This window comes from Tamandua tetradactyla, chromosome 2 (genome assembly GCF_023851605.1).
Source record: "Tamandua tetradactyla isolate mTamTet1 chromosome 2, mTamTet1.pri, whole genome shotgun sequence".
NCBI classification, from domain to species: Eukaryota; Metazoa; Chordata; class Mammalia; order Pilosa; family Myrmecophagidae; genus Tamandua; species Tamandua tetradactyla.
The window spans coordinates 29,131,443-29,154,918 of NC_135328.1; the positions used below are offsets into that span (position 1 = coordinate 29,131,443).

The following is a 23,476-nucleotide window of genomic DNA, read 5'->3' on the forward strand; positions in this document are numbered from 1 at the left end:
CTCCATGCACAAGGCTTCTTTCTTGCCTACTTGGTAATGGACCCCTCAGCTAATTTGGGGGTATGGAGAGTTGCTATCCTCACTAACCCTCTTACCCAGTGTAATTCACTTGTCTAAATAGGCCTTGTGTGTGAATTAGAAAAACGCATCCATGTGGGCAGACCCAGCCCTGGGTACACAACTCAGCAAGTGCTCCCCTTTTTCCTCAGAGAGGGTTCAACCCTGAGCACACAGAGTGGAGCTGGGCATTGGACTCCAGGCCCCATCCTTCCCCTCAGCCTGGTGCCTTTGTGCAGCGTACACACCGCCCCTCCCTGTGCAACAGCTCTACTCTCATCGTGGATTTCTCTCATCTGGAAATGTTCTCATATGTGGAAATAATCCCTTATCTGGATCTGATGCCATCTCTGGTCAGTCATGCTTCTCTTAATGGACAGATGAGTCAGAGTTTCCTAAAAGGGCTTCTCGGTGCCTTGCAAAGGAAGCATATTTAAGCAAACAATATTTTTTTCAGGCCAGGCATTTCCCTCCCTGACTTGAGCCTCAGAAGACAGTGATGCTCTTGACAATGCTGGTGGATTTGCTTTCAGATTCTCAATTGAAGAGATGCTGGCCTGAGTTCAAATCACAACCTCCTGGACATTTAACTCCCAACTCATTTCCAGCCCATTACCTACTCTTGGTGGGTTTTTTTTTTTACCCTTGCTCACTCTTTCTTTTTCTCTATTTCTTGCCCCAAGACTTGATTACTGAGAAGTCTTTCAGCCACCCCTCCTAATCTTTGAATAAGGCCTTATCAGTCCTCCTGAGCTAGGGCAGAACTGGAGGCTGGCAGTTACTGCTTCTCTAAGAATCCCTGGCCCAGGTTTCTGTCCAGACCAGGACACCCATCAGGAGTTGTAGCTATACCCCACTGAGTGGTTGAACCCCACTGAGTGGCTAAAGGACAGCTGTGTGCCTGTAGTGCCACCCCACCCCCCAGCTCGATGGCTCAGCCACAGTCAGCAATGCTCTACTGTCCCAGCTCTCTCTTGGGTCCTCACTCACCCTAGGGAAGGTGCATACAAGAGGAGAGCTCCAAACTGGTCAGCTCCCAACCATCAGCCTCATCATTACAGAGCAGTAATTTTCAAATATTACACACAAGAAGCAGTCAATGATCACAGATGTGTATCCTACCTAAATATTCCACGAGCTCCCAGTAAATGCTTCAATGTCTTAAGCAGTGTAAATACAAGGTCATGACCACAGTTCTGGAGAGAATTTCCCAAAACTAGTCTTTTTATCTCATTTCCCATAGCTGAGCCATTTTTTTTCTCAAGGAAAAAATTTTTTCTGTAGGAGGCTTTTAGTGTCAGAAGGGCACTTCTCATCAGAGGATCATCCCAATATTGGTAACTTATCCAAGCCCCCAAGGTTGTGATATGAGAAGCTGCCTGGTCCCCCTGGGTGGTGGTTCTGTGCCATCTTCAGGTCAACCACAGAGAATCTGCCTCCACAGCCCTTGCATTTGAACCTACTCTTATCTGTGGTGAGAGCCTTATTTTACTGACAGGCTACAGGACTGTTCGGGGTTCAGAGAAGCCTACAGGAAGAGAAAAGGCTGTTGATTAGAGATTCTGACAAATCCAAGATGGCCATCAAGAACCTCGCTGGTGGGTGGCTGGTCGCATCCATGTGGGAGGGAGGGAATCTTGTTAATTCAAAGCACAGAAAAGGGAAGTGACATGTTTTGAATTAACAACTTATGGCTTATCTGATATTTTTGTTAGTGAATAATAGGATATCTGCTGGGTCTAAAAGATACAGACTTTTAAATTTATATCAGATGAAGCAAGTCTTGGCCACGAATGTGAAATGCCCTTCTGATGTCACGTCCCCTCCTGTCTGCCCGGCGTGGTCCGGTTCCTGGCTGGGGAGTGGTCTGTGGGTGTGTCTCTGCCATGTACTAACCCTGGTCTTTTCCCTCTCTGCCAGTACACCTCTAAGTTACTGTCTTGCAAGGTGACTTCCGAGGTACTTTTCAACTTGTTTGTCTTGGTCTTCTTGCATGCTTGATCCAAGTGCATGCTCTTGTGGTTTGCCATTTCCTGATGGGTTAAATGAAAAGGGCAAGAAGTTGGCTTGTCTCCATATGTATTTCTTCCTGCCTTTTCTGAATTGGGAGACCACCTCAAAACACTGGGGTACATGCAACAATGATACACGATGCTGTGCTGTGTGGTGGGGTTGAAGAAGACCTTGCCCGCTCATGGATCTGGAACATGTTTGGGCTGGAGGGCACAACTGATGAGGTATTAGGTTTACTTTTTTAAGTTTCTTCAGGTATTGACAGAAAATAGACTCTGGTCTGATTAGAAAATAATGCAGTTCAAGCCAGTTGAGTTGTTGATTCTGACCAGCCCTTTGTTTTCCTTAACACAATTCCAGAGAGCTTCAATTCCTAGGGTTATACCAAATATGAGCCAACCAGACCTCTCTCCCTTCACCCCTGCCCCCAGTCTGTTAACCTTTGTTTTTGTTTTGGAAGGGCCTTAAAGCATTGAATTTCCCCAAAATGCTCCTCTTTCTTCTACAACTTCCTTTTATACTCAAAATTTCAGAAATCCCTGTGATGAGAAAGTAGATTTTCTCAGAGCTTTTTGTTCCTATCACATTTTTTTTATTTTAAAGGAATTCTTTCAAGTATACTGAAATGTAAAGCAAATCATTCATTCATTTGCTCAGTCAACGATTTATTGAAGGCCTACTATGTACCAGGCACTGTTCTAGGTTCTGAGAATTCAGCAGTCAATGTAGGCCCTAATGTAGTGGAGCTGGCATGACACTGATATTCCAATAATACAACAGTACAAGTTAAAAGCTCACCTACCTAGATTTGTCCATTCTTATCATTTTATATTTGCTTAATAGTTTTGAAAGAAATTAATATTGCAAATACAATTGAAGCCCTCTCAGTTCTCATTTCTCTCTCTCTCTCCTCTCTCTCCCTCTCAAGGTAACTATTCTTGAATTTGGTGTTCATGATTTCCATGCATGTTTTTATACTTAAACTAATCTGTCTATATATACAGAAAACACTGTCTTATATTTTTGCATGCTTTCAAACGTTCTACAAATGGTGTTATATTGTAGTATCCTCTGCTCCTTTTCTCTGTTTGCGTTGTTTTGAGATGTGTCCCTGTTGATACTGCGGCTGTAGTTCACTCATTGTAATTCCTGTATGGTATTCCATTGAATGAATATATTACCATTTATTCATCCTCCTGTTGATGGAAATCTAGGTTGTTTCCAGTTTTGCCATTATAAGCAATGTTTCAGTGAATGTTTTGGTACCTGTCTCTTTCTGTAACTGTGGAAGAATTTCTCTCTTTATGTCTAGGAGGAGAAGCACTGGCTATGGGACTTGTACATCCTCCCATTCACTAGATATGGCAAATTATTCTCACATTGCTTCTACCAACCTACTGCATAATGCATTTTCTAAAAATCTTTCTATTTAGCAAAATAATTATAATTAACTATAGATCAGAGCTGCTGATTATCAGTAATTTTCTTCTGTAAAGTATAAAATGAATATTGAGACTATCTCTTGATGCACTTCCTGAATGTCTAACCATGTTTCTTCTCATCTAGGGGAAGACAGTTTGAGAATTAGGCTGTAAGCCCACATCCCCTCTGAGTCACCATAGTTGAGAACAATGATAATCTGGTCAAATATATCATAAAAAGATAAAATTGGACTCCATCAACCTTCAAGAGGGGGTATAGATAGAAAGATATAAGCATTAATATAAATAGAGAGACTGGAATTATTTAACATTATGGTCTTTTTTTTCACACCCCCAAAATAAAATCGTTAGCTGCCGTTCAAAGTTAAACAATCCGTTGAATTCACTAAGCATTAGAGAGAAAAATATTAGAGGGTTGTTCATAACGAATTGGTGTTTTTTTTTTCCCTCCAGATAAGAATCTGCATTGGTGAAAACTGTGAAACCTTAAATCGGGCCCCTCTGTTATTTTCTATGTTTTTCGGTTTCCCCCATCCCTTCCTATGCAGAGGGCTTATTGCGTTTCTCTGAGGCTTCTCCCTCCAAGCACCTTTCAGCCAGTGAGCTTGGTGTAGCTTGCTGGCCTGAACAGGGACTCCACCCCCGGAGTCCTGGGTTCAAATCCTGGCTTTTCCTCCTAGTTACCAAGTAACATTGGGCAAGTCACTTAACCTCTGTGCCTCAGTTTCCTCCTAATGCAAAATGGGATTGAAAATACCATTCATCTCATAGAATAGTCCTGAGGATTAAAATGCTAACAGGTTCATAATACTATTATCAGATCCCCAGAGGAAGGTACTTTTTTGCTCAGAAGAGAAAGGGATGGACTTTAGAAAGTAAAGTAAATATGCAATAATACAAGTAGTCAGAGCTCTAAATTTGCTAGAGAGTTTCGGTCCCTCCTCCACCCCCACAACACACACACACAGCCTGATAGCCTGAATTAATTATGAACAAATCCACATTCAAATACCCTTCCCTCGGGCTTGGCTTCTGAATCTTCAAAAGGCTAGCTGTTAGGAAAGCCTAGCCTTGAGGGTCCTGAGTCAAAAGCCTGTGAACCCAAAGACAGCTTTATAGTCTTGCCTACTATTTTAATAGCAATCTTTTTTATTTTCTTGTCTGTCATTAGTGGAGGCTTAAGATTTCATCAGAAATTCACAATCATGTTAGGTGACCATTCATAAATTAACAAATTAGGAAGAGAGACCTCATTACTGGTATGAATGGATTATTTGGGTTCCAACAAATTGATGTTCAGTCTCAAGCTGTGCTATATATTTCCTTAATTACAAATAGTATTTTTTGTCCCTTATACTTCCTTGTCACTAAACTCCTTTGGGAAAGGGCTAGTCTGTCCTTGGCACCAAGAACAGTGCCTGACATTTGGAAGTAGCCCAAAAAATATTTGTAGGATGGATGGATGGATAGATGGTAACATGGGTTCTTGAGAAAAACAGCAAGCTAAATTGGCTCAAGTTGATTGACAATTAAAATAGGGCATAAATAACCATATAAAGAACATTAGAAAATGATGAGGACCATTTTTTTTTTAGAATGTTAGGTTTAGTTTTTTTTTTATTTTCATGTAAACCTTTTTAATTATGTTGGTACCTGCCAGGCAAAGAGGTGACCATATTACACAGTATAGAACCTCATATAAATGTCTTATACTCAAATACCACTGTTTTTAAAGCCCTTTCACATGATAATGGAAATAATTATCATTTTGAGAAGTAATTATCATTGTTTGAGAATTTATAATACAGAACTGTGCTAAATGCTTTACATATATTTCCTTATGTGGTAGTTTTTATTAACCCCAATTTGTATGTAAGGAAACTGAGGCACAGAGGGTAAGTAACTTTCCCAAGGTCATACAGTTACTAGGATTTAAACCTAAGTCTGCTGACTTCACAGTCCACTCTGCCTATTCCAGGAAAGCTTGTGAAGGGGGCAGGACAGATGCTGTCTCCATTTCCAGGTATAGGAACTTGAGAGGCAAGATCCCATGAACAGCAGAGAAAGGAACGGAACTTGGGTCAGGACTCCCACATCCAGTTCCGTGCTATTTCTCAGTACCTTATCATGCATTGAGCAGAAAAATCTTCTGTTTAACTCTATCAGATTTAGAAGCATGTTTTCCTTCTACAAATTTGTTATAATTAAATATCCAGTAAGTACCCACAGCGTCTTTGTACACAAGACAGTTTACTATGTGACTAATGAGCTTTTCAATGCAGCATGCATTCAGCAGACATGACTGAGTACATCCTCGTGTTAGGTCCAGCTGTTCCTGATGGAAGGAATGGGGACGGCTTCCCAGAGGAAAGCTTATCAAAGCACCGAAAGGTCCATTCATTGAACAGAGGTGCCAAGAAGCAGGTTGAAGTGGAACCTCAGACCTTACGTCTAAATCTGCTTTTGCCTAGGTCCCCACCTCTGCCCATAACCTTCTCCTCCTTGCTTCTTGGGAGTTGTCAACATCACTGTCTCTTGCCAAAATGACTGTTTTTAAGAGTAAGCAAAGGCTTCCTTATAGTCTGCTGGGCTTTTCTTTTAAAATCAGAATTGTACATCCTAAGCACATTCTTCTTATAATCAGAAACAACGGTTTCTGTAATTGGTTGGCATGCAGGAGCTTGCTTTTGCTGCAGTCGTGAAAGTGGCAATCTCTCATTAGTCTGGAGTCTCACCTTGATCAAGCTGAAGCTAGAGCAGACTGCCTCCTGTCAACAAACTATGCTGGCAAGCTCCCCTTATAGCGATGAGGCTACTTGTCCTTGATGTTGTTACCTTTAATTTCAGACACTTGCACGTCTGGCTCTGAGGCTGCTTCCCATTGCTCAGGTTGCTTTTGATTGTCCTGAGAAGCTATTTTGCTTCTTGACTGTTTTCATTTAATGCCTCATGGACATTTAATTGTGCCAAAGTAGACTTTCATGATACAAATATAATCAAAGTTTACCTGTATCCATAGACTTCATGGTTTGAATCCATACTGATCAATTATATAGAATTGTTTTCTGGTCTACTTGGTTTATGAAAAGACTAAGAAAATCTATAGCTGCACTGTCTCAGTATGACAGTGACTAGCCACATGAGACTATTTAAATTTGGGTAATTAAAATTAAATAAAATTGAATCGTTTATCAGCTGCATTAGCCATATTTTAAGTACCATTTTATTGGATAGCACAGGTGGAGAACATCTCCATCACTGCAAAAAGTTTCTATTGGACAGCTCTGATTCATAGCATGTAGAGATCTGCTTTATTGTCTAAAAAACTTGATGCAGAGTCAAGTCTAGTTTAAAGAACTCTCCAGAACATTTTGTGAAAATTAAATCTCTAAATATAGAAAACCGTGGCTCATTAGCAAATGAATTTTGGTTATGAGATGAATGTACACCCAGAATCACTCCTTTTTTCCAGTGTCGCCCCTACCTCCCAGCAGTAGTGGATATTTTATTACTTTCCCTCTCATGGAGATGCTGTTGAGAGAGGGAGAGCCAGGAAGAAACAGTGGAAATTGGTTTGCATGCATAATTGACATCCCATGAGCTCTAAATAATTTTTTTTTCCCCCTCGTTCTTCAGGTCCTTGAGGCCACACGGGTAAACCGAAGAAAGAGTGCTCTAGCCTTGCGCTGGGAGGCAGGGATCTATGCCAACCAGGAGGAAGAGGACAACAAATAGACTTTCTCCCATCCAGGAAGCTTCTTTGGTGCTTGGAATGCCAAGAAACCAAGAAATTAACAAATCAAAGCATTTTAATGGAGTATTTATTAAAGTGCAAACAAACTCAGCAATCCTTAGGTAGACCAGAAGCCTGCAGTGTACAATTATGAAAAAGAAATAAATCAAGTGGAAAGGAAATCTACTCATTGAACTCTGACACCCAGCAGTCAAACAAAAAAGGATTTCCTCTTTGTCTGGTTTTGGACCAATCCACAATTGATCAAAAAGGACAAAGAAGTTGCAAGGCAGTCACCGTGGTTGAAATAGACAGAACTGAGACCAGCCTCACTGGGTGATGAGGAAGAACAAGTGGTAGAGACGGGGCCATTTAGAGAGCAGTGAGGGCCCAGGCCACTGTAGTCCACATGGCAATAGGGTATTTCTCTGCCCCTGTTTCCCATCCGCCACTTGCAACATCAGAGGTGTTGGGTTAATGAACTCCAGCAGCCATGAAAAGAATGATGTTTCTCTCCAAATCTGCCCAGAAGAGGCAGTTATGAGTCCATTTCTCTTACATTTGATTGTTTTTAATTGGGAGCAATTAATGATTGTAATACATAAAAATCCTTATTTTTAAGACTGTATTTCTTCATGTTGCAAACAATCTATTCTACATTAGGAGATTGAAAAAGGGGGAGAAAGCCAAACCAAATAGATTATTTTAGCTTTAGGATCTTGTCTGCTTATAATATTGACTGATCTGCCATTTATGAGAACACGTTTTCATTATTATGTTTCTTCATATGGAAACTATTTAGTGGGCAACAACTATTTTTATGATGGGATGGGGGATCTATGTATAAAATCTGTGCACATTGAACAGCTTGGTTCAAGATGGTAGGGATATTTTTAGAATGGCAATAATTGAAAAAAGGGCAAATCTGCCTTAGAGAGATAGATGAAAAGAAATACAAAAGTGTTTATAACTATATTTTATATTATAAAGTGGGCCTTAGAGGTAGTAGGAAGAGTGATGTGAGATTTAGGATCAGTAAGAAAGAGAAAATGAAAGAAAGGTCATGAACGTAGAGAAGAAAAAGGGAGAAAGAGAGAGTAGGAAAATAAGGAAGTAAGATTTTTGCTGAGCAATCAGTGTTTTTCAGGAGGATACAGAGAAAAATGTAGCCTAGAAATTTAAGTGCAGGCTTAGAATCAGCTACAAATCCTAAAGATAGTGTGTGTATGTGTGTAGTGTGTATGTTCACATGTGTGAATGTGTGTGTGTGTGAGGATTAAAATTCCAGAATGATCATGAGACATGGATATATAGTTAATTCCTCCAAAGCTATTAGCCAGCTTCAGGAGTGAAGATTTCTTTTGTATGAAAAGGAATATAAAGACACTGAGCTGATGCAGTATTTGTAATATTAAATCGACCGAACATGGAATTTGCATGAGTCACAGTTGCAAAGTTTTGAGCTATTTTGTAATTTGACATGTAGGAAAGGATCATATTTATTCTCATGCTTTGTATTCATGCTTAGTGTACTATAGAGAATGCCAGCTTTACTCTTTTCTGTCATTTAAAGCAATACAATAAGGGTATTCAATAATTGGATGCCCTAAATTTCTAGATGAGAAAAATTGTTCAATTTTGGCCATGAGAGGAAGAACTAACCAGCCTTTCCCCCCACTTTGCTTTAAAACTGGTCTCAAAAAGCAATAATGAAGTCAGACCTCACTAAAGTTCATTTTTCTTTCCATATTGTTATGTCATGAGTTCTAATATGTTATTCTGACAAGTAGCAGTTCCACAAAATTTGTATATAGGTGTTATGCACATTGTTTTTGCTTCCTTTACTAAACTAGTGTGGGGGAAAGTTTATTTACAGCAATTGGTGGGCACAGAGCTGAACTGGGTCCTTTAAAACTGCCGAGGAAATGTATAATTTAGCACGTGGGCAGTTGTAGCATCTTTATGTGTTTTAGTTTTCTGAATATCTGAATGTATATTCAACAAAATGTGCTAGCCACTAGGGACACAAAACAAGAGCCCTGCTGCAAAGTATTCGTTTTCAAGTTGGGGGAGCTGGCGTGGATTCAGAGTTTCCCGGAAAATGGGGTCCTTGTTAATTTCAAAGTCCTGGTAGGTGAAATGGAAGCATTCAGGAAAGAGGATCGCCTTTGCTTGAGGATTTCCAGACGGGTCCTGGACACCTGGAATGAAGACTGAACAATAAGGAGGTGTCCCAAGCTGAGACATGGGTCAGAGCAGACAAGGCAGCAGCGTCGGTGCCCCAGAACACAGCTGGCAGTTAGCGGGGACTGGAGAGCAGGGTAGTTCTCTGGGTTGCACACAAAAATAAAATGTGCTCCAGGTTTTCTGACTCAAGAATCTGGTAAAGACAAAAGAGCTGATATGATCTAACAGTTCCTATGATGTACCTTAAGTTTTTGTTTTGTTTTAAAATAAACTGTGAACCCACATTAAACCTGCATTGGAAAACAAGAATTTACAGCCAAAGGAAAGCTTAGGCCACAATTAATTGAAAAGCTTTCAAGGCAAATAAACCAGCCTTTGACTTCAGTCGATTGAACCAGAAGCACTTATCATTTAAGGATTAGCATAAAATTTTAGAGCTGGGGCCCTTTGGCCCATCGGTCATGTTTCCATGGCCTTCCATCGACACAGAGCTGCTTAGCTGTGGCCCTTACATCTCTGACTTCTGCTAGTCCCCCGCCCATGCTGCCTTCTGGATGACTGCTGTTTATTTCCTTGCCCCACTCACTAATAATCCTATTATCATCCTATTAAGATATAAATCACAGTTCCCTCAGAAGAGCCAGATTTTCACTGCGCTCCTGAGGTTTGTACTCATTCAAGAAACATCAGGCCACTGCTTTGTACATAGTGCTGTGCTGGGCTCTGGAATCCCAAATGAACTGCTTTACCTTTCTGAAGATGGGACAGAGCCCTGGAGGAGAGGTCACCCTGCCTCACCCATCTGGGGAAAGAGGCTTGTGAAAAACTGACACCCCGAGGCTCGGGGATGCCTCCGACCCCACCCCCCAAATAGGATGCCAGCTTGTTGCTAACTCTCAACTATAACCAGCGTTTAGATTCCATAGATGTTAGCGCTTTCCTGAAAGTATTCCTTTCTGCAGCATTTACAGGTGTTCAGTTTCCCCCGGAGCTGAGTAACTACTGACATGCCTTGGCTTTCTCATCCAGAAATCATGGAAACAGGGTCTGTCAGTGGCAGGGGGCCGGGCTGTGTTTTACTTGGGAGCCGCAGTGCACTCGCCCCGTCTCTATCCCCATGCATGCCGCACCCACCGCCACCCACATAGGAGCAGAATATATATCCACACCCACCTATATATAGAAAGCATAACAAGGAACACTACACCAGTGTTGGCTTGTCTCTGAGGACAAATCATTAAAAAAAATTTTTTTTTCCAACTAAAGAATGGATTTAATTCAACTATGTATTGAAGAAAAAATACCTACGTGTTAGAAATGGTGACTATAACGAGTTTTAGTTACAGAACCAATTTCCTGAATTTTCAGCATTCAGTGAGCTGCCAATTTTGATTCTGTGTTGCTCTTTATCCAGATGATGTTTCTTTGTTTTGTTTTGTTTGTTTTTGTTTTTGAGGAGGAGGAGGGGAAAAAAGCAGCAATACTGTGTTTGAAAATTATTCTCTGTATCTGGCCTTCCTGTGTATGTTAACCACCGTAAGTGTTATTATCCTGCTTTGGTTTTATAGTGATTGTGAGGCATTCAATGCAAGTATACAGTTATTTTCTCATTAAAACCCAGCGTGTGTTGTGTTTTTATAATTGACGGCCACTTGTCTGGGGTGGGCTGGGTAGAGGGTAGCAGACTGAGCCCCCAGAACCTGGCCTGACAGCACCCCGGGCCTCTGCTTCCATGTAGCAGCATCTGTACAAAGTGTTCCACTGCTGTAATGGGCCCCTGACCGAAATGTGTCTCCAGCTGCCCAGGCTGGATGCTGGAAGCTTCCAGAGGGATCCACAAAAATGATACATGAGGTAGGTAGACTCAAAAGCCAGAGTGATGGTCGGGCGAACAGCAGGACAAATCACCAACTGAAGCCCTGGGTGTGTCTCTGGGTCTAATTTTCAGTGTTAAATACCCAGCACCTGGACTTAGCTTGTCCATGGAAAATACAACTTAAAACATCTTTAAAGGTGCTAAGACCACGTAAAACAGGAAGCTTCCAACCCAGATTTCCTCCTGCCCTCCGTTCAGTGTCCTCACTCTTCAGTTTCCAGCTGCCGAGATCCTGTATCTGAATGAACCCTTTGCATTTTTGTGTACTCCTGCCCACTTACCGCCTTGTCTTCCCTTTTCCCCTCGGCCTCCTCCCTCCTGTTGCCTTTTATTCCGTCTCTCCCCCAATTAACTGACTCTTCCAATCTTTTCCACTAGGTTTCCCAACCACGTCTGCTTTGTCTGTCTGCCCCCCCACCCCCCACGGCACATTGTCAGGGGTGCACCTTCCAACCTCTATGTGACAGGCGTTCTGAACTTGGGGGATCACGGTCCCCTCTGAAAATCTGATCAAACTATAGTAATAACGCGTGACATTTATGAAGCACTTAAAATGTGACAGGCACTTGTAAAACGCTTGCCATGAACATGATAGATTGTTATTTCTCACAACCCCATGGAAAGTACTTTTTCCATTTAGCACATGAGGAAACAGGCTCTGGGAGGTTCGAGAGCTGGTTGGACAACAGCAGCTTATAAATGGCAGCACCTGCGTGCGAACCGAGGCCCCGGCTCCAGGCGTCGCCCTGAACCTCTTTCCAGAGAACCCGCATTTCGTTTGCACACACCGGTTCTGGTGGCCTGTTTATGTGGGGGACGTCTAGGTCAGCTTACGATGCCTCCTGGATCTTACTCCCCAGGAGTCAGGACCCTTCAGCCCTGAAGGCTGGGAGAGGAGGCCAACTCTAAGGAGAGAGTGGGGCGTGGGGTGGGAGCAACTTTGAATGATGTCTGTCTGGGCCTCCTGAGCTCACCCCCCGAGGAGATGGTGAGAGATGATGGCTCAGGCATCCCTGCCACCAAAAAGGAACCAGAAGTGACTGCAAATTCGGTGAGGCAAATGTGCTGAAATTAAATTGCGATGATTGCACAACTCTATAACATCTGCTAAAAATCATTGAATTATGCACTTGAAATGGGTATTTTTTATGGTATGTAGGTTATACCACAATAAATCTATAATAAAATAAAAAGAGAAGAAGGAAAGTAAAGAAACGAGAGTCAGCAACTGGGAAAAGGGGCCCAAGAGGCCACATGGCCTTAGGAACAAAGGGAGACCTTGACATCAGCAGGGCCCCCCAGCTGACCAGCTAGTAAGTCAAGAATAGAGAGCTGCCCATGGCGAAAGGAAAGTGGAGCTGGGTTAAGCTGTGCATTTGGGGTCCTGGCCCTCTGTTGATCCATCATCATACTCACACCTGGGGGTGTCGGGCAGACCAGGTGAGTGAGGGTACAGGACTGGGATGTGGCAGGTTGGGTGGCTGAGCTCCTGAACTGGTAGAAGGCGTGGAATGATGAGTCTGGGATGGACAGGATGGAAGATAACTTTTCCCGATATTGAGGTTCTACCAGCTCTGGAGCAGCTCAGTTTACCAGAGGACGCCCTCTCCCAGGAACAGGGGGCGGGTATGCAGCAGGCCTTTTGTCCTGTGATGTGGGGCATCATTGTGAAGGGAGAGGGGACCTGTATCCACCCCTCAACCTCAGCCCCCCTGATTTTCATCAGTGGCAAAGGGACATTGTGGGGTACGTGAGGCCATGAGGTTAACTTTGGAGCATTGCCTGTTTTAATTGTGGGGTTTCTGATCCACACGACAGTGGCTACTGTGTCCCTCTCTGCACAGAACCCATCCAAGATTCAGACGTGGGTTGCTGGGACACAGAACAAATGGAGAGGTGAAAAGGAGATTTCAAAATGTTTTCGATGTACAAGACACTAAAGGAAAGAAGGGGCTTCGGAAAATACCTGGAGAGGCCATCCTGACAATTTCTGGATGTTGCCCGAGCATCCACATGGTTTCTCTCTGAGAAAGAAAAAGGTTTGCATAGTGTAGATTCTTTTATTCTGCCAAGATACAGTGACCTCAGTATCACAGTTAACCTTGATGGGAGAGCTCTGGAAACCCTGTTTTAAATTCTCACATGGTGGACTCTAAAACAACTGAAAATAGGTCTACTGGTAACAGAGAAGTAAAGCAAGAAGTCTCTTTTTTCTTTGGGTTTTCCCTTCCATCCATGTATGTCACACGCCGTCTCTGCTGTGGTTTTACAGCAGAGCAGCTCTGGAGAGCAGCGATCCTCAAACTTGAGTGGTATCCGAGTCCCCGGGAGGGCTTGTGCAAACACAGATCTGAGCCCCATCCCCAGACTTTCTGACACAGTAGGCCTGGGGTGCCACCCAAGACGTTTCCAACAAGTTCCCTGGAAATGCCGCTGCTGCCTCTGGCCCAGGGACCTCAGTTTGAGTGTTAGAAAAGAAATAGACTCTGGACACACCACTTAACATTCCAAAACTGGGGAATTAATTCGTGGTTTGTAAGCTGCAGAGAGAGTCATGTGGTTCTGTGCTGTTTTGAATAGTTGCCAGGATCTTTTGCTTCTTTGCTTTGAACTGCCAAGTCCATCAATTCACCATTTTGTGCCCCTTGGTGAATGAGAACCTACACTTGACCCAGAAGCTGGAGTGAGATCCCTCTGACTGCCCCCAAGCAGATTAAGAAGGAAATAGGAAAGGGAGGATATCTATGTATGTTCAGATGTTACTTTCAGGGCAAATTCAAGGGATTAACTTGATTATTGAAAGAAGTTTTTATTGTGTAGGCTGATAGCAAAAATCAGGACTCAATAACATGGACTATGTTACTGTCTTGTGCACATTACATAACCTGTCCTGCTGAATTTGTCTGAATGACATAGTTTGCGTAATTTGAGATGAGTTGCAAAATAAGAGGTAATTGTTATTTGGTCTAGAGCAGTGCTTTTTTTAAAAAATTTTTTATTAATTTTTTATTTTTTTTAAATACCAAAAAACACCAAACAAACGCAAACATTCTTAATTTTTGATCATTCCATTCTACATATATAATCGGTAATTCACAATATCATTACATAGTTGCATATTCATCATCATGATCATTTCTTGGAACATTTGCATCTATTCAGAAAAAGAAATAAAAAGAAAACAAAAAAATTTATACATACCATACCCTTTACCCCTTCCTTTCATTGATCAATAGCATTTCAATCTAAATTTATTTTAACATTTGTTTCCCCTATTATTTATTTTTATTCTATATGTTTTACTTATCTGTTGATAAGGTAGATAAAAGGAGCATCAGACACAAGGTTTTCACAATCACACAGTCACATTGTGAAAGCTATATCATTATACAATCATCATCAAGAAACGGCTACTGGAACACAACTCCACATTTTCAGGTGGTTCCCTCCAGCCTCTCTGTTAGTCTTGACTAAGAAGGTGATAATCTATTTAATGCCTCCAGGATAACTTCTCGACTCTGTCTGGAATCTCTCAGCCATTGAAACTTCATTTTGTCTCATTTCACTCTTCCCCCTTTTGGTGGAGAAGATTTTCTCAATCCCTTGACGCTGAGACTCAGCTCATTCTAGGATTTCTGTCCCATGTTGCCAGGAAGGTCCACACCCCTGGGAGTAATGTCCTACGTAGACAGAGGGAGGGTGGTGAGTTTGCTTGTTGTGTTGGCTGGAGAGAGAGGCCACATCTGAGCAACAAAAGAGGTTCTCTTGGGGGTGACTATTAGGCCTAATTTTAAGTAGGCTTAGCCTATCCTTTGTGGGGTTAAGTTTCATATGAACAAACCCCAAAACTGGGTGCTCAGCCTATAGCTTTGGTTGTCCACACTGTAGAGCAGTACTTTTTAAGTCTGACTCCACATTAGAATCACCTGGAAAGCTTTAAAATCTGGATTAAGTTGATTCGCTTTGGGACCCAGGCCTTAGGGTGCATTAAAAGCATCCAGGGAGACCAGCATGCAGCAAGCATTGACCATTGCGGTCTGGGGCAGTGGCTCCTAACCCTGATTGCACTGCAAGGTAGGATCACCTCATGGTGGTTTTTAAAAATACTGGCACTTGGGCCTCACCCCAAGATACTCTAGTTTACTTTGGTCTACAGGGGCTCAGACATGAGGCTGAACCTGGGTATATTTTGAAGCTCCCAGGTATTTCTAGCATGCATCAAGGACTGAGAACCTCCAGTCTAGGGGAAAAAACTGACCGCATCTCGTACTGACCTGCTTTGAGAAAGTTCTTGGAGGCAGCATCTAAACGAAATTAGTAAAAGGACTTGAGGGACCGAACTGGACCATCTCACTGGCCCCAGGGGACGACAGAAAGTAGGGCAGTGATTGCAGGGGGAGGCTTACAAAGCTACAGGTGTGTTAGTTCTTTAAGACTTAACTGTTCTCCCTCCAGGAAGCCTCCTTGCCTTTGTCTGACAGCAGAACCAGCTGTTAAAACTTTTGGATTAACTGAAGAATAAATAACCAAGCTATAAGGAAATGCCAGAGGCCCCGTCTAACCTGTAATGGGTGAACCCAGAGGAAAAGCTCAAATGGATAAAGACCAAACATGCCACTGGATTATTTCAGGTAGAGGAAGCCAGGGCCATTCTTTCCATTGGCTGTTACAGGGGCTTGCTGCTTTCCATGGTGTAAACACTCCTACAATAGCTGATTTCAGGACACCATCCATTTAACAAATGGTTCACAAAATTCCCGAATATTTGATCAATGATGGAGACCAAAGACCACTGTGGTTAGAAGACACACAGGATGACCTGGAGGTGAGTAGCTAATGCCCTAATTGCGATGAGCTTTATTTGCTTGGAGTGGCTCATGTCAACCAGTCACAGGAGGCAGCCACCGGGAATTCAGGATTTTCCCATCTCCCGATGACCACAGTAGTCCCAGACAGCAAAAGATAAGCTTGCTATATAATGAAACTGTCTTCCTTGGGACTTCTGGTGGCAGTGGGTGACTGGCTGTTGAGAGTGTCAAGATCATAGCTTCATGCTACCACCTGGGCTCATTTGATGCTTTAATGGTAGCCAACAGGCAGAGCCAGCCTCGGCCGCGTGTCCATCCCTGTGCCAGGGCCTGGGACAGAGGAAGGGGGAAGAATGGGGGAGGAAGAGCTGCTGGGAAGGCAACAGTAGAACCTGCTTTACGGACAGCTCCCAGTACCTTATCAGCAATTCCATTTTTTGGATTTTTTTTTTTTCCTATGGAAATAAAATGACAAGTCCGGAAAAATAGATGTTCAAGGATATTTATCCCAGAGTAATACTAAAAATGTGGACAGATGTTGAATATTAGCTAAATGTTACGATCCCATTATAAAATGGAATATACTAAGCAGTCTTTTAAGAAGGATGTGCCGGTTTGAAAGGATGTATGTCCCCTAGAAAAGCCATGTTTTAATCAAAATCCCATTTCATAAAGGTGGAATAATTCCTATTCAATACTGTGTGTTTGAAACTATAATCAGATCATCTCCCTGGAGATGTGATTTGATCAAGAGTGGTTGTTAAATTGGATTAGGTGACGACATGTCTCCACCCATCTGGGTGGGTCTTGATTGGTATATTGGAGTCCTATAAAAGAGGAAACGTTTTGGAGAATGAAGGAGATTCGGAGAGAGCAGAGAATGCTGCAGCACCACAAAGCAGGGGGTCCACAGCCAGGGACCTGTGGAGATGAAGAAGGAAAACACCTCCCGGGGAGCTTCATGAAACAGGAAGCCAGGAGAGAATGCTAGCAGATGATCATGTGCCCTTCCAGCTGAGAGAGAAGCCCTGACTCTGTTCGCCATGTGCCTTCTCACTTGAGAGAGAAACCCTGAACATCATCGGCCTTCTTGAACCAAGGTATCTTTACCTGGGTGCCTTAGATTGGACATTTCTATAGACTTGCGTTAACTGGGACATTTTTTTGGCCTTGGAACTGTAAACAACTAACTTATTAAATTCCCCTTTTTAAAAGCCATTCTGTTTCTGGTTTATTGCATTCCGACAGCTAGCAGACTAGAACAAAGAATGACATTGAACTCTATTTTCTGACAAGGAATGCTGACAGAAAGTGAAAATGGGTTAAGTGACAAATTACTGAATGATAAAAGTAAACATGTTCATTCATTTACTTTCATCACTGAGTAATTTGTCACTTAACCTGTGCTATATGATCGTATCTATGTATCTGTCAACCTATACACCCATACAAACAACTTAACAATGGTTATTGTCAAATGGTAGGATTTGAGGTGATTCAAATATTTGACAGGTTTATACCTGTTCTTTTTTTTACATTTTCTACAGTTAATACGCATTTTATGTAATTAAAATTTTCCTCCATTTCAATTGACTTTAGGATGCTTACCTTTGCCTGCAAGTATGCAATGTGGGCACTAGGTGGCAGTAAAGTAAAAGCAGCTTTCATAGCCTGGCCTTTCCTGGGGAACGAGGACATTTCATTCTTCACACTAGATTCGATAGATTGGTATCAATATGCAGCTCCTCCTAAAACACTCCAAAGAAAGCTACCACGTGTACAATCTTATCGAATCTGGCATTTCACTTACATTTAGACTTCAACCTTTGTCACCACTTAGCAGGGGACGCCTGCCTGCTTCTACTGCTAAGCGCTGACTATGGCACTGGGCTGGGCACTTCGCATGGGTTATTTCATCCAGTTCTTACAGCAGTCCTTGGAAGTACCTACTGTTAGTATCATCTCCATTTTACAAATGAAGAGACAGATTTTGATAACTCGCTCAAGGCAATATAACTCATGGTAAAAGGAGGATTCAAACCCAGGCAGTCTGACTCCAAAGCCTATGCTCTTAACTCTTAAACCTCCCCCCTCCTCAGCTTGATTCAGTTGGCAAAAGATTCTGCAGTCTTGGTTCTGGGCCCGTGCCGCTTCCCCTCAGGCCAGCGGAGCTGATCTTCAGCCCGGTACAGCTCTAAGGTGGGGAGAGATCCTGGCAGCTGGAAGTGGGGGCGTGCACCTTGAAGTAGCTGGGATATGCAGCCACGAGGGTGGGGGAATTGACAGTGGCTGTGGAAAAGCAGCTCCTGTCACTAATAGCCAACACGCACCACCATTCTGGCACTTTCCAGTTGCTTCTGGGAGCGCACATGGTCTGCCTTTTGGCTCTTGTAAATGCCCCTCTGGGATGTGTCGAATATTCTGTCATGCCATGAGAATGATCTCTAGTTCTCCATCCTGCAATATCTCTTTGCTTGGTTTTTTTTTTAATTTTTTAATTTTATTTTTTTAAGTATCAAAAAAACACCTAAAGAATGCAAACATTCCTATTTTGATCATTCCCTTCTACATATATAATCAATAATTCACAATATCATCACATATTTGCATATTCATCATCATGATCATTTCTTGGAACATTTGCATCTAATCAGAAAGAGAAATAAAACGAAAACTGTTTGCTTGTTTCTTGCTGTTCACATGTGTGTGGGCACACACACACGTTTTACAGAAGCACCCCAGTTCTAGGTGCCAGTTGCTTCATTGGGTAAGCTAAAGCTAGAGTGGCAACAAAGAAACCCAGTAATTAATTCAGTGGCTTAAAGAAATGAGAAGGTTGATGTTCTCTCACAGTACATTTCTCTCACATTTACAATGTGATGCTATGACCCCCACCACCCATTATCAAAACCCTTCTCACCACCAAAACAGGAATTATGTACCCATTAAGCAATAACTCCCCATTTCCCCTCCTCCTCCCAGCCCCTAGTAACCTCTCATCTTTCTGTCTCTATGAATTTGCTTATTCTAGAAGCTTTACATAAGTGGAATCATATAATATTTATCCTCGTGTGGCTGGCTTATTTCACTCAGCGTAATGTTTTCAAGGTTCATCCATGTGGTAGCATATACCAGACCTTTATCCCTTTTATGGCTGAATAATATTCCGGTCCATGGATATACCACATTTTCTTTATCTGTTCATCCCTTTCAGTTATAGCCCTCTCCTGTTGCTGGGGTGTATCCTTTGCCTGTAATAAAGCAGCTCTGTGAATATAAAATGTTTGTGTCCTTTCAGCATAACTTATAGTAATTAATGTGTGATTAATGCACATTTCCTCTTGACCCATCTTCATACTTATAATCCTAATGTCACCTAAAACACTTGTTTGCATGGGTACTAGGTCCTTGACAGTTGGTCTGGGGCATTAGAAAGCTATCACCCATTACAAGGGGAAGGATGAAAGGTCTCAAGTTCAACTCCCTGGACTCCACAAACATTAGAAAAGAAAGTCCAGGTTATCTTCCCTGCTGTTTATAAGATGTAAAAGCTCTTTCCAGGCAGATGGAGGAAACTGAGTAGTGGGATATCTTCTACAGGTTTGAATTATCTTCTGATTTCAGATCTCCTTTCAAGCTTCGTCACCAGTAGACTTAACCCAGTCCCACCTGAGCCTGTGTCAGAAGTGGAGGAAGAATAAGTTTGGGAGACCATGGAGTTGGGTGGAGTTGGGTGCAAGGGATTCAGATGAAAGTATACAGTTCCAGGGGCCCACTGGAAATGAGTTTTGGGACTCCAGACAGCAAATAGGGAAGGATCTTCCATAGGGAATCACTTGAGTAGGAGTTAGGGGTGGGGGCTGCAGTGGTTTGAGTAGCCCCCCCCCAAAATTCATGTCCACCTGAAACCTCAGAACATGACCTCATTTGGAAATAGGGTCTCTGCAGGAAGTAAGGATCTCCAGATGCTATCATATAGGATTCAGGCGGGGACTAAATCTAATAACTGGTGTTATAAGATGCAGGGCGGACCCAGAGAGAAGAAGGCAATGTGAAGGTGGAGGCAGAGATTGGAAGTATGCTGCCATGAGCTAAGAAACACCTGGGGCCACCAGAAGCTGGAAGAAGCAAGGAAGGAGCCTCCCCGGAAGCCTTGGGGGGACTGCCCACACCTTGATTTCAGATTTCTGGCCTCCAGAACTGTGAGACAGTGCATTTCCGTTGTTTTAAGTTACTGGGTTTGTGGCCATTTGTTACAGCATCCCTAAGAAACTAACCCAGATGCCCTGGGCCAGCTCTCAGAGGAGGACAGCAGCGGTGGAAAGGAATAAATTCCCAGGACAGAACCGCACGAATGCGATGAAGGAGACAGTCCCGGAGGCCAGAGGAGAACCAGAGGGTTTGCTGGGCAAGCACACAGAACTCTCCCCCAAGCCAGGAGCTGGCAGTTAGGAGAGGATTGTCAGGCGAGAACTGTCAGTGAGCTCATAGAGGGAGGAGCAGAGGGTGCCTGCCTCGTCTCAAACTGAGAGAAAGGGGCTGCAGAGGGACCCCTCAGGCAGCCTGTCGTGGGAACGCTGGAGACCAGGGAACACGGTGAATGGGGACCTGCCACACCTGAGACTTCCAAAGGGCTCCAGATTGTGCCTTCCCTTAGGTATGAGATTTCCTTCCATCCCGTCCACAAGGACTGCCCAGAGAGGGCAGGGATAGCTGCGGAGGCCGAGTAGCTGCACGTGGACTCTAAGCAACCCGTTGGAGCAGAAACGTCTCCTCTCACATCCAGGGAACCGCGGAGCAGAGGGCCCCGTCATGAGAAGGTGAGTCTCCAAATCCCTGGAAGAGAAAGTGACATGTCTAAGGCCTTCTGCCTTCATTTCCTAGTACTGCCATAAAATCTTATCACAAACTGGGTGGCTTGAGACAACAGGAATTTATTCTCTCATGGTTCTGGAGTCCAGGCGTCCGAATGCAAGGTGTCAGCAGGGCCCTGCGCCCTCTGAAGCCTTAGGGGGCCCCCTCCCTTGCCCCTCCCAGCTTCTGCTGTTTGCTGGAACCCTTGGTGTTTCTTGGCGTGGAGATGCATCGCTCCAATCTGGGTCTCCATGTTCACACGTCTTTCCCCTGTGCCTGCTCTCTTCTCGTGGGGACACCTAAAGTCCTATGGGATTAGGGACCTGCCCTACCCCAGTCTCACCTCATCGTAAACACATCTGCAATGACCCTATCTCCAGTTTGAAGTCACATTCTCAAATACTAGGAGTGAGGATTTCCTCATATCTTTTTGGGGGGAAAACACACTTCAACCCACAACACCTTCCCAGCCCATTTCATGAGAGTGATAATCAAGCAAACTCCTTCCCAGCCTCTCGGTAATGTGGGATGAGAGGTGGGTGCTCAGTGACGGCAGAGGGAAGCTCATCAGGCTTCCCGCCCTCCGCACTGCAGACATCTAGCCCAGAGCTGGGGACAGAGGACGTTCTGCCTTTGAATGAAGCTGGAAGTTTTCTTTTGTTTTGTCTGTTACTATTACATGGGATAGGGTCCGTTTGGTTCTGAACTGAAATTGTGACTTAGCGTGGACAGGCTGCTTTTCCTTCCTACGACAGGCCAGGAGAGCCACAGGACCAGCCCTGAATTTTGTCCCTGGACGCAGAAGACAAAAATAAAGTTGCTTTGTGATTGTATCCCATGACTTATGCTGAGCCCACATGCCTAAAAACTCAAGATTAAACAACTGATGGTCTCATAACTTACCTGCCTTAAGAACAAAGCATGTGACTTTCTTGCAAATCTGTCCCTTCTGTGCCAGCACCATGTGGGACACTCTCGAAACCTGGGAAAGTTTTGTTCTCTCCCTGTACATAGACTCTGTTTACTTTTCACACGTCTCTAGCCTTGAGTCAGCAAGCAAACACCCTCCAGGACTCACAGCCACAGCCCAGGGGTTATTGTGATAAAGGGACGCGGTCTGTCGGTCTGTCGTGGCTTTATAATTTTCCTTCCCCCTCACTTCCTTCTCTTCAGAGGCCAACAAGTTTGCATTCTTTCTAGCAGAATGAGAAAATGAAGCTGAAAGGTACTAAATGAATTTCTTGTTAAATGTCGCAGTCTCTCCAAAACTAGCGAGCAATTCTCAGTGTCTCTGCACAGGTGTTTGGGAACTGATGAACACTTTTTTTCCTTAAAAAAAAAAAAATCTATAGGAGAAAACCCACAAAATGTGACCCACTCATCCTGAGCGTATTAAAGCAGGGGAGAGTTTCTATCAAGACAAGTAGTCATGAACGTGAGCATGCGTCAGAGTCACCTGGAGGGTTTACTAAAGCACCAACTGCTGGGCCCCCCCCCCGCCAGGGTTTCTAAGCCAATATTCTGGGGTGAGGCCAGAGGATTTTCATTCATACATGTTCTCAGGTGACAGTGCTGTTCTTCATACCCATTTTGAGGACCCCTGAGTTAGACTAGAGATTTGCCAGGCTTACACTGGCCACCCTAACAACTGAAATTTTTATGGGGGGGACAGCCAGGAAGTAGTTCATTGGTGGGCACCGATCCGGTGGAGGCAGTGCCGGAAAAGCCATCACGAGTAGCAGAGCCCGCCACGTGTCCAAGGGCCTGCGATTGGGGATGTATTTGACCCCACAACCATCTGGGATGAGGCGCTTCTCGGCCACCATGTCTTCGAACTCATCAGCGTTGAACTTGGGGAAGCCCCACTTCCTGGAGACGTGGATTTCCTGGAGGCCGGGGAACTTGGACTTGGCCCTGCGCAGTGGCTCGATCATGTGCTCCTTGTTCTGAGACTTGGTGAGGATGGACATGATGACTTGGCCGATGTGGGTGCTGCCACCGTACCCTGGAGCTTTCCAAAGGCACCGCACACACCTGTCTGGGGCCGAGGTTAGGGACGCACGAGGTCAGACGGACCATCGACAGGAAAGGGCTGTCTCCAGGGCCCCTTAGGGCAACCCGTATAAGCTACAGGCTGCCCATGCTAGCGAGGAGGCTGCTCTCTGCAGCCACTGCCCACCGGGCCCCACGGGGAGAGGGTGACGGACGGCTTAACTGGCTGCGCGCACTCTGACATTTTTAAAGTGTCTTAAAAACACCTTGGGAAGGATTGGGGGGAGATGGTGGAGTGGGAAGCTTCAGGAATCAATTTCCTGAAATGGCAGCAACTGTCTGAATCAACCATTTGAAACTTTGGCATCGAGGGGACACTGCAGCACCTAGGGAAGAGTTTTTGTTTGCTTGTTTGTTTTTTCATTTTTAAACAGTTTGGTTTGCACATCATACAATCCAACCTAAGTGCATAGACATGCCTTCGCCACCATAATCTGTATGAACGTATTTCCTT

General features: G+C 43.7%; 1 protein-coding gene and 1 non-coding gene across 3 annotated transcripts in view; one reads left to right on the forward strand and one right to left on the reverse strand.

Annotated features, from left to right (window-relative positions):
- PALM2AKAP2 (PALM2 and AKAP2 fusion) overlaps positions 1-7,367 on the forward strand; it is a 544,302-nt gene extending 536,935 nt beyond the window's left edge. Inside the window, exon 12 of one of the 2 annotated variants that reach the window (XM_077141578.1) lies at positions 7,149-7,367. In XM_077141578.1, coding sequence (XP_076997693.1) covers positions 7,149-7,247 — 99 coding nt within the window. In that variant the 3' untranslated portion in view covers positions 7,248-7,367. The remainder of the gene's footprint in view (positions 1-7,148) is intronic. The other variant, XM_077141583.1, reaches the window with a different exon arrangement.
- A 15,693-nt stretch (positions 7,368-23,060) lies between these two features.
- On the reverse strand, positions 23,061-23,194 carry LOC143675351 (small nucleolar RNA SNORA70). The gene has a single exon (XR_013171578.1). It is a non-coding gene; the product is annotated as a small nucleolar RNA SNORA70 (small nucleolar RNA).
- Between the last annotated feature and the right edge of the window lie 282 nt (positions 23,195-23,476).